The sequence below is a fragment of the Hordeum vulgare genome, chromosome 3H (assembly GCF_904849725.1).
Source record: "Hordeum vulgare subsp. vulgare chromosome 3H, MorexV3_pseudomolecules_assembly, whole genome shotgun sequence".
Taxonomy (NCBI): Eukaryota; Viridiplantae; Streptophyta; class Magnoliopsida; order Poales; family Poaceae; genus Hordeum; species Hordeum vulgare.
Genome location: NC_058520.1, coordinates 342,530,197 through 342,541,784, shown reverse-complemented (window position 1 = coordinate 342,541,784; position 11,588 = coordinate 342,530,197). Strand labels below are relative to the sequence as shown.

Below are 11,588 nucleotides of genomic sequence, written 5' to 3'. Positions count from 1 at the left end.
TGCTATGATTTAGTTGGTTTTAGGAGACGACGTGGCATTGCTGCATGGGTTTAGGTCACGGGGCAGGCAGAAGGTGGTCGACGATGGGTTAGTGCGGCGAGCCAGGGCAGTTACAGGTAGGCATTGAGCTAAGGGAGAGAGGGCTCCGTGAAAATGGGGTAAACGGAAGAAAGGCCACCCTGTGCTCGCACACCAGGTCGGAGAAGGGCAACAAAGATGTCATGGATGGTTGCTGCATCTACCAAAGCACGACCTCACAGAGGAAGAATCTTGGGGTCGAAGGGCTTGTCGAGGAGGCGTTAGGAGCGTTTGGAACACTGGTGGGAGCTCGGGGAAGACGGGAGAGGTGTCGGGGCCGCTGAATCTAGGGAATCGGGCACAACAGCGACATAACGAAGATGCAAAAGACGATATCTAGGCTCTAATTATGGGGTGACTTGCTTCAATTGGTTTTGGTAGAGTAGACGAGGAGGCACGACGAAGCTTCTTGACGTGGTGGCATCGGTCCAATTGGTCGGCGGTCGCGTGGGCTGCGGCGATGACGGCGATGACCACAATACGGGCATGTGGGGCGCACGATTCATGTTGAGAGACAGAAAGATGAGGGGAAAGTGAAGGGGAAGGGAGAGATGGGGCGAGGGCAACCAGGGCGAGCTATAAATTTTTTGGAGTGACGGCGTGGCACCTTGTTGACGAGCATCAATGGGCATGGTGGTCGAATGCATAACACACATGAGAGGGAGAGAGGAGGAAGACGACTTCATCACCAAACACCACCCAAAATCATAGCAAAACCATTTAAAGGTGGGATTTATCAGGTTTCAGAAAGAAAAACCATTGAGGGTCAAAATTGTACCAAAATCGATTTTTATTTTGAGGAAAAAAATCGATTTCACGGGGGTAATTGCTCATGGAGCCACATTTCGGGGTGGGACGGGCCTGTCCATTCAGGCCTAATACCAATAGCCCACACAAAGCCCTAAACATCACCTTGTCTTCCCCACTCTCCCCGAACCCCCAAAGACGGCCATCATCATCGTCGCCTTGCGTTCTTCTTCCCACCTCCCAAAAACCCTACACCCCGCGACGACCAACCGGCGGCCGCCATGCTCCTCCGGCGACCACTTCAGGCGCTCACCCTTCCCCTCATTCGTCGGCACTTCTCTGCCTCCGCCGCAGCGGTTTCCGCTCCAGATCACAACATCGACGAACTCCTGTCACCGCCGTTCGACTACCTCCCTGGTCACCCGCGGCCGGACGCGAAGCACGACGAGGTGATCTTCGCCGTGCCGAGGGACAACTCTGGCCGGCACTTCGCGGCCAAGGAACGCAAGGCTGGGCGTGTGCCGGCCATCGTCTTCGAGCAGGAGAATGGCCAGGAGGGAGGCAACAAGCGCCTCGTCTCGGTGTCGTCCAAGCAGATCCGCAAGCTCGTCGACCACCTCGGGCGATCCTTCTTCCTCTCCCGCCTCTTCCGTCTCCAGGTTTGGTCCGAGCACGCTGGGCAGGGGGACCTCATCGAGAGCGTCCGCGTCCTGCCGCGCAAGGTGGGTTCTCTTAATGGTCAGTGAGCCCTTGTTTTTTGACAAGGGTCGACGTTTTCTACAATATCCCAGTATTTGTCTCGTGCTTGTTGATGTGCATGATAAACATTTACATAGCTGGGGTTGGCATTTCGGAATGAAATACTTCTGTTTTAGGTGGCAATTTGAGAACTGTATTGCAGTAGAAAACCATTGAGGAACAAATAACTTGATTAGTGATAATTCGAAGGTGCCTTTGATTGAAAAGTTCTAATTGTTCGGTGATCTAATCAGCTAGTTGATCTGTAAGTGTACTCTGTTCGGGGACAGTGTTTCCTACCTCAAGTCAAGACAATAAAATAGTGTTTCTTGGTTTGTATTTATTGTTTTGCTTTTCTTAGTAGCAATTAGGATTTTGATCCTAGTTTAGTACTGGAAAATAATGGACTTGCAGGTTTAGTTGATACATTGTATATTCTAATAGACTATCCCTGCAGTAAATGCACCACGTGTGTTACACTGCATATATTTTATCAGCAAATTGGCAATGGGGGAACCCTGGTGTGGCAACATGAAATTTCTTCTGCATCCCTTCATTATCTTGCAAGACTTGCAGTTTCTCGTTTAAGGGTGAATCAGAGCATCCATTCCAAGTGAAAAGCTCTTGACAAAGTAACACATGGTTTTTTCTTAGGGTTAATTGGATTCATGCCACTACAACTTTCACGACTTGGAATTATGCCATTACAAAAACCAAACTTGGAAATATGCCACTACAACTTTCCTATACCTCTACATATGCCATTTTCTTCAATATGTGACCAAATACTGCCCTTATACTACCTGTATCGCATCTTATCAGCCGGTCCGCCATGAAGTAACCAGCTCAACCTTATGGAGGCACAGCAGGGCGCAGAACACGCCATTGACGATGTCTGGTAGCCAGTCCAGCCACACCGCAAGGTCATCCGTCTGCTTCTCCACCTCCTGTGCGGGACATGCAGATCGACCTTTTCATCTGGGGCGCCCTCGGCGCCGATGTTCTTACCAACGGCCATCCACCTCGCCTGTGGCGGCAACGACGAGGCCGGAGAGCTGGTTGGAGACAGCTTGAAGGTTATAGCCCATGGGAGGTTGCCGGAGGCCGGGGAAATATGCCACGGCGTCACGGCGCGTGGCGGCGGTCGGCCGTTGGCGGCTACCGCGTAGTGGATCATTGAATGGGAGGGAAGGGAGCAGCAGGGGAGGCGAGGAGGTAGCCCTATCGTGGTCGGCGGGCGTGGCGCCCGCGGTGGACCGATGATGAGGACCTCGACGAGGGGTGGGTGGATTACGAGGCGGTAGACGAGGCGTTGACGGTCAACACGGGACGATGGCGTTGCATGGGTGTGGAACACGATGCTGGTGTCGACGTGCGCAGCAACGGCGACCCCGTATTTTTCCTCCTCGAGCCCAGCGACGAGCGCAGGCATGCCGTCCCCAAGTGTGGCCGTGACGAGGTCCACTAGGCACGCTAGGGTCGCGAGTAGAGAGGCCAGCAGGCTCCCGAGGCGCGCGGCGAGTATGGGCGTCAAATCTTGAGGTCGGTGTCGGCGCCTTGCGGTGGAGTGGAGGTGTAGCAGGTGTGGTGCTTGTCGGTGAGGTACATCTAGCTAGCTAGCGAGTGGTGTGTGCGCATCTAGGCTGAGCGGAGCTCACGGCGGTGTTGGGTAGGCGAGGCCGACGAGAGGGAGTAGGCCGCAGAGGAGGGAATAATTTGGGCCAGGGCATCAGTCCGGTATAAAGCTACCTCAACGAAACTGATACTGGTAGTATAAGGACAATATTTGGTCACCTATCGAAGAAAATAGCATATATAGAGGTATAGTAAAGTTGTAGTGGCATATTTCCAAGTTTGGTTTTTGTAATGGCAAATTGCCAAATCATGAAAGTTGTAGTGGCATGAATTCAATTAACCCTTTTTTCTTATGTGCGAAGGAGGATCGATTAACATGGTGCAAGCAAATGCACTTCATCCTTTTATTGCTCCTGGGTGATCATTAGCATCCATCTTATTTGGTATCTACTTGTCTTTGTTAGCATGATACTAGATGAAGGGTTGTAGTGCACATAGCACATCCATTTCCCCTCGGTCCCTAAGGAAATTGAGATGTTTCTTGCTAAATTCCTGCATTCCGAACAGGGCTGGAATGTGTTCATTACCTTTCATACCACGCTAAACTGATTAATATGCTGACCTATGTGCAATCTTGTACAATGTGGATCAGACATAAATCTTCCTTCGTTGAGGTAGGAGAATCAAATGGCTTGCAGAAATGTGCTCATTACCTTTTAAAACATTGTGAGAATCGTTATCTCTGATGTTAGCAGCAGCAAGCGCTGTCCCGCTTACCACGGAGCTGGTTCCTTGAATAATGAATTGCACATACTTGGGTTTTCTACCTCACAGCAAGAAATCAGCCAGACACCTCCATCTACCTTACAGTATCAGTTGAAAACTGACCCTATATGGCTCTTTATAGGCGTATGTTAGATTGATTGGTGCAGTTATGGATTTGTGAATCAATGGAATGTGGTACTGAACACTATTGGCTGAGTTTTTATAATATCTATATTTGCAGGTGCACTTGCATGCAGGCACTGATGAACCTCTGAATGTGACATTCATGAGAGCACCTTCTTCGGCGCTGCTCAAAATAGATGTTCCTTTAATGTACATTGGAGAGGATGCCTCACCTGGCCTCAGGAAAGGTATGTAGCATGTATACCAATGATTCATCTATCTTACATAGCACAAACTTGGAATGCTCAATTAAAAAGTTCTCCAGATTTTCCACAGAAAATTGGGCGGGCCCAAACCCTAGATCATTTAGAAACAATTTTTTCATCATGCCAGTTTTACATAAAATATAAAATAATATTTAGGCCAGTCGGGACAATTTCTTGAACCATGTTAGCGAGAAGGCGTCATTTCTGTTGAGCAAAACACTACTCCCTCCGTAAAGAAATACTAGAGTGTTTAGATCACTATTTCAGTGATATAAATGCTCTTATATTTCTTTACGGAGGGAGTAACAAATTAAGTGTTGTCTAATGGCGCTTGTTACCTGTGCTGTGTTTATCAGTTATATTAAGTGTATGCTGAACTTGCTATTCTGAAAAAACTCTGGTCAGCGAGCATTGCCTTTGTTATATTATATGTAATGCTATATGACTTGTGCATTCAGCCCTTATCCAGCTGTATTCCTGTTGTATTATGTGATGTTACATTGTTCATAATAAATCCAGGCTAATGTGATTATATTTGCAACCATGCAGGAGCTTACTTCAACACCATAAAACGAACTGTCAAGTTTCTCTGCCCTGCTGACATAGTCCCGCCATACATTGAAGTGGACCTAAGCGAGTTGGACGTTGGGCAGAAACTGCTGATGCGTGATCTGATAGTCCACCCGGCGCTGAAACTGCTTCAGTCGCCAGATCAACCCATCTGTAGCATTATAGGGTCAAGGGCCCCCGACCAGAAGAAAGAGAAAGAGAAATCAAAATAACTTGCTCCACTGTATTAACTATTTGCAACAGAATAAACTTGTTTTGCTATCCATGCTTGAGTTATTCAGTTCTTGATTATGCCACCTAAAACGAATATTACTAGGATGATTTTGTAGCCAGAGACCAAGGAGTGGAAGACGGATGCTACATATAAGAATACGGCAGGAATGTCCAAATATGTTTTATGCGACGTTGTTCACAGAAACTTCACTGTGTGATGTATTTTGTCGGATAAGCGTTTACCTGTTGACAATCTGATGGTTTTTCATGCTGAGATTGTGTGACGTGATTTTCTAGTCGTCAAGCACATGGAATTTGCACTGTTGTTTCATGATCTTACTGTTCTTGCCATGCAATAATTAGCTTGCTAAATCCTGGTTCAGCTCTAGTTCACAGTGCTGCATCCAAGTAGCCTGCACTCAGAAATCTGCATGACTATCAACTCTATTCCAAACATCAAGCTGTGGTGTTGGCAATCGCTCTATGGCACATCTGGGAAGCAAGAAATGAGGTATGGTATTGATGTGCGTCCTGCGTGAACCGCTTAAAAAATCAGAGTCTATGTCCTTATGGTGGTGCAGCATTGTTCCAAGGCCGAACCTGGCCCCAAGAGTGAGTTTCTTCAACTATCATTTGGACTCGGCCACCAGCAGGCTGTGTTGGTCATGGGCTGGCTAGGAACCATCTTGGTGAGTGTCTGGTTGCTGGCAATGAGCAGCTTCAATGCTTTGCTGGACCTGAATTAGTAGAGCCACTTGCCATTTGGCGTGCTCTAGAGGTTTGTTGAATTGAAGGCTTTATGACAATCCTTTTGGTGTCAGGTTGCCTCTCCATGGTGAACAGGATAAATTCTATGGTCCAAGATCGATCAAGAGTGGTGGCTGTTGTCGCTGGCATCAAGTCTCTTGCGTCTGGGTTTACTCGATGCTCTTTCTTACATGTCAGGAATGGTTTGAATGTGGTGGCACACAAATTAGCTCGTAGTTGTGAGCAGGACGTAAATCATATTTATCGTGGTGTGGTTCTGTATTGTACAGTATCAGGGATGAACTTTGCAATGATGTTCATTAATCAATGATGAAGTACTGTTATTCCCCCAAAAGAAAAGAACTACTCCCTCTGATCCAAATTATTTGACGCTGCTTTAGTACAACCTTGTATCAACTCTCGAACACACGAAAACTATATTCATAAAAATCTGAAGGCAACCTTAGCTCTCGCACCTTCAATGATAGGTCCTCCTGAGCTAACGAACACAGTGAGCCAATCAGAAGACATCGACCCCATTCGCACCATTAGACACTTACAGTAGTAGCAACTTGTCCGCTAATTCAATGATAAGTACTGATCACAGCCAAGTTTCAGAAACTTTCAGTCACCTGAAAGCTAATGGGTACCAGTCATGGGGTCATGATTTGCACAGCCGCAAACAGACACAACTCCTGCCAAGAATCAGATAGTTCATCAAATGAAGACCCAACACAGAAAGAAAGGTGAACAAGATAGTAATACTACCTTCATAAAGAAACGACAGAAGTACTGATCAAGTCGTAGCAACTTGACAGTACTGATCAATGGTAGCAACCTGTCGGATCAAGCATTGATCACAACCAAGTTTCGGCAAGTTCACTCAAACTATGCAGTCACCTGAAAACTAATGGTAACATCTCAATTTACCAGTCCAGTCATGAGGTTATGATTTGCACAGCAACAAACAGACACAGCTCCTTACTCGCAAAAATAGAAAAACAGACACAACTCGTCCCAAGAATCAGATAGTTCTTGCCATATAAGAACTCTATGATCATCAAATGAAAACCCAACACAGAAACGAAGGTGAATAAAGACAAGTATACTCGAATATTATTGTGTACCACATGCAAATACATGTAGAAGCTTAGGTTCAGATACATGACACAATACTCAAAGGCGTCGACAAGATGACGGCCAATTGAAAATGAGGTTCAGGCAAACACACGCACACACCCTTTTCCGATCAAAATAATAATATGACCGGAAGCACAGTCATCGTTTAGGCTCCTCCAAAAATTCGAGGATCCAGGTAACGAAAACAAAGAAATCAATACGGGGGGTAAATTCATCAGTGCCGCAGCAGACAAAATCTTCACGCGAAAACTTGATTCAACATGATCACATCCATGGCTGCAGCTTATTAACCTCAGGCAGCGCTTCAGATACGACCACAACAAGTGTTTACTAATGCTCGCTGGGTCACTGGATCAGTTGGAAAATGCGACAATTGTCAAAGGATGGGCCGCTGGGATCAGAGTGATCTATGGAAGGTTCACCTTCCAACTCATCTTCCATGAAGTTTTCCCTGCATTCCATGCTGCAGAAAGCTTTGTCACCCCTACGATTGAAAGACATGATACAAAACATTAAACAACAATTGGAACAGCTGCAGATCTATTAAACCAGCAAAAAAGAGAACATAACGATGGTGCATCTAGTTTACTGGAACACTTACTGGTAGATATAGATGTCTTTCCCATCTTTGAGCTTGTCAGTGCAAAAACAACAGAAGCTCATGGTATCCCCATTCAGATGAGGGGCCAAACTCTCCTCACACCCACCCACATGAGGCATCAGCTGCTCAGCTTGAAACTCAAAAACACGGTCTCCAAAAATGTGGGTGGTTCTAGGGTTAGGACCACGGGTAACAACACAGGTGTAATCCTCCGAATTGACAATGTCATCCAGGGACATGATACTACCGTTGAGTCCATCACTCATAATCTCATCTTTCTGTTCAAGGAGTCCAGCTTGATTAGGAGCAGTGGAGCTGTTCTTGGGAGTTAAGTTGTCAGTAATCCTCATCTCAGATCCAAGAAGAACCTTCCTGCTGCCCAAGGGTGTGGGGTTGTTTTCATCAGTGAGAGAATCCACCAGTCCAAGGCCAACCCTGTCCCCGAGCAAGATCTTTTGGTTCTGGCTGGCTGCGCCGGCATCAAGGAAGGACGACCTGGGTGATTTGGTAGCAAGGTTTGTGAACAATTTGAGGTCTAAGGGAGATGTTGGACTGCGGACGGCATCCAACTCAATCAAACATTTGGTGCTCAGTTTGACAAGAAGATCAGGGACTCTGAAGAAGCCCATCTTGTGAGCAGCCGATTCAGAAGAAGTTTGTGGAACAGAGGACTCGGCTGCCATTTGATCGCCTCTCGTTTCTCCTCCCACTGCAATTTATTTGCTTCTGGGTGTCAATAACTTGATTCTATAAGTTGAGCTTTTGTAATCTAGTACTCGGATTTCTTAGAAGAATCTACCTACTGATTCGGCTGAAAGAAAACCATATGGAGCGATAACAGAAGAATCACTCCTTGTATGAAATACTACCAACCAAGAGCCAAACTAAAAGGATTCCTATTGGAGTTCCTTAACTTGTAAGCATAGGCACATATACGTGGATTAAAGCACCAGGAAAGCATGGGCATACGGAGAAGGCGAAGAAAACAAAAAGATAAAGGCATGCGTGATCGATCAATCATCGTCTGATTCTCACCTTTGCTTGACAACCGTCCTTGCCTCACAAGATTGTTTTGTTTCCTCGCAGCAGCAGCGGCGGCGGCCCCCTAGTGAAGAAAAAAAAACCGCCAAATCTCCTGAAAAATTCAGCGGAAACCAAGATGAGAGCCCATGACGAGTAATCATTGAAAAACTAGGAGAAGAGATTGATTTATCCTCGAAAAAGAAATCGATAACGCGAGTAGTACGAGCGGAGATTAAAACCCCCAGAAAATCTTCCAAAAAGAAAACAAAAACAAAAAAACAAGCGGGGAAAAAACTGAACGCGGAACCACGGACGATCGTAGAGGGCATCCGAGGACCTAGGCAGATTAGGAGCCCTTGGCGAACGCGTTCTAATCTGCGCCCCCCGGGCGGAAATGCAGGCCCGGTAAATCGCCGACGGCGGAAGGTAAAATCGGCGAGGATCGAGGAGGAAGGAACGGCCTGCCCTACCTTGGTCTCCTCTCCTCTCCTCGGACTGCAGGGCGGGGCGGGACGGGGAGGAGGAAGAGCGGACTCGACTCGAGGGAGGCCGCAGTGTGACACAAAGATGAGAAGAAATAGGGCGGATAGGGGAGAAAGAAGGGAGGAAAGGTTTATGTGAGAACTTTTGGTGCCAGTAGTTGTTGGACCCCCCCCCCCCCCTACTCTTTCCCTTTCTCTCTCCTCTCTCTCTCTACTTTCTCTTTCTAGGGCTCTGTTCTCTGTACTTAACTCTGAAGAGCACCGTTTTCTAATTGGGGCACAGAATAATGTGGGCCCAGCTGTCAATCGGTATCATTTGTTTTGCTGTTGCCTAAATTATTTTAGCAAGCAGTACTACTAGTAATTGTTTTAATGAAAAAGGCAATGTTAATTTTGGAAGGGTGTTAAAGACTGTGATGTCATGATGTGGAGACTTGCTTGTCATGTTGTTAGTCAGCAAGAGAAGGAGAGAGATTAGAAAAAGGCCAGAGGATAGAGAAAGCGGATTACATGAGTACTACTAGTAAATTACTCTACTACTCCACTTGTGGGCTCTTGTGTTTTGCGTTGCCTGCCTGTAGTTACTTTACTATCTTTCACACAGGTGGATCAGAGCGGAGCGGTGGAGTTACCAATGAAGTCCTCTGTCGAATCAGCTTTTTTTTTAAACCTGTCTTGTGCTGCGGATTTTCTTCTCTGCAAAGTAAGGATCGTGCCCCGCAAGTCCACTTGCCACAAATGTTTCCTCCGCTATCGCTTTCACAAGATATAGCTATTCCCTCCAATTTTTACGTATAAGGTCATTATTAAAATTATAATTTGTATAAATATAAAATCACGACTCTCCGGTCACTGTTTAAAAGGCGTGCATGAAAATTTTCTAGGACGTAGGGGATATTGATTGGCTGTAAAATGAGTAAAAAATAACATTCACACTATGATGCATATAGAATTAGTATAACAAAGTACTAATTAGCTGTTAGGAGTAAATACAACGCGTCTTAAACCTTGTCTATTATGAAAATGTATGTAAACTTAACCGTGACGGAGGTAGTAATACTAATCAATGTAATATTAATGACGTTTGGCTCGTAATACTAATAAAGGGGATATTAATTATCCCTTGCATGCATGCATGAGTGAGATCACTGGTTTGATATGCATGAAAGATAAAAATACACATTAATTTTTACGGCAAACAAAGAGACAAGTTGTCTTGGAACATTGACTTAGAAAGCATTAACATTTGCTTTGGTATCTGTAATATGGGTTTGTGACCTTGTATAAGAAAATGGAGGGAGTATATATTTTTTCTTTCTCTATATATATGCACGTATGATCGGGGATATACCATTTTACAGCGTAGATATTGGGTAATTAATTTGCATATCATGGAATTACTACTCCATCCGTTCCTAAATATAAGTCTTTTTACAGATTTCACTAAGGGACTACATGCAAAGAAAAATAAGCGAATCCACACTCTAAAATATGTCTATTTGCATCTGTATGTAGTCTTTTAATGAAACCTCTAAGTCTTTTTAGAGGTTCCCTAGAAGACTACATATGAATATATATAAACATAGTTTACAGTGTAGATTCATTCATTTTGCTTCGTATGTGGTTGGGTAGTGAAATCTTTAAAAAAAAATTATATTTATGAACGGATGGAGTAGTTCGGGCATAGGAGTAGCAATTCAGCGCTAGCGAAGAGAACGTGTCTCAATATATCTCACAAAGTTTCTTAGGATATTATATTATACTTCCTCCGTCTTAAAATAAGTGTCTTAAGCTTAGTACAACTTTGTATTAGAGCTAGTACAAAGTTGAGACAATTATTTTAAGACGGAGGAAGTATATTTTTAAGGTGATTAGTCCGTCAATAGTAATGTGGGAGCCGACCATCTAAAACTATCATGTATATGTCCGTAAATAAAGGGCAATTTATAATTCAAATAAAGTCCAATCCATAGTGCGCGCCGAATTACATCAGCGTGAGAGCACATCCCCGATCACAAAGAAATACCAGTCCTATAGTCTGTGTTAAAAATAAATAAATAGATTTTGCCCTGCCGAACCAATAATTCAAGCCTCCACTGTCAAGGTGTCATCGTTGCCGCGTAGGCAGCCTCCGCCGCCTCCTCCTCCTTGTCCGCTGCCTCCAACTCATCTTTCTATCGCCACAACACCTTGTAGCGGACGACTTGCACTATAATTCTCCGCCGACATCCAAGGACTCAAATTCAATGACAACATCTTGGCGTCCTCCGCATCGGTTGCAATCTTCACCATCTTTTTTTCGTTCATACTTCTTATCTTTGACCATGGCCCTCTTCTCTTCAAGCTTGAGTATCTTGTCGGTCGCCCCCCCCCCTCATAAAAAAATTGAACCTCTCTGCCTCCTCCTTGATGTTCGAGTGCTTGATGTATGTGAGAGAGTCCGGGACTAGGGAGTCGTCGGGCTGCTTATGGGCCGGACTCCTGGACTGTTCGACCACCATAGGTGATGTTGGAATCAAG

At 45.3% G+C, this 11,588-nt stretch overlaps 2 protein-coding genes across 2 annotated transcripts; one reads left to right on the top strand and one right to left on the bottom strand.

Moving 5' to 3' along the window:
- The first annotated feature begins 1,001 nt into the window (after window positions 1-1,001).
- Window positions 1,002-5,349, top strand: LOC123443808 (50S ribosomal protein L25). The gene is made up of 3 exons (XM_045120341.1): window positions 1,002-1,547; window positions 4,145-4,274; window positions 4,842-5,349. Exons 1-3 carry the CDS (start codon window positions 1,107-1,109, stop codon window positions 5,072-5,074), a joined length of 804 nt encoding a protein of 267 aa, XP_044976276.1. The 5' UTR covers window positions 1,002-1,106; the 3' UTR covers window positions 5,075-5,349.
- A 1,567-nt stretch (window positions 5,350-6,916) lies between these two features.
- Window positions 6,917-9,200, bottom strand: LOC123443807 (FCS-Like Zinc finger 8-like). Its single transcript, XM_045120340.1, has 4 exons — window positions 9,057-9,200; window positions 8,599-8,698; window positions 7,564-8,272; window positions 6,917-7,446 (listed from the first exon to the last, which is right to left on the bottom strand). Exons 3-4 carry the CDS (start codon window positions 8,244-8,246, stop codon window positions 7,308-7,310), a joined length of 822 nt encoding a protein of 273 aa, XP_044976275.1. The 5' UTR covers window positions 8,247-8,272; window positions 8,599-8,698; window positions 9,057-9,200; the 3' UTR covers window positions 6,917-7,307.
- Window positions 9,201-11,588: the final 2,388 nt, after the last annotated feature.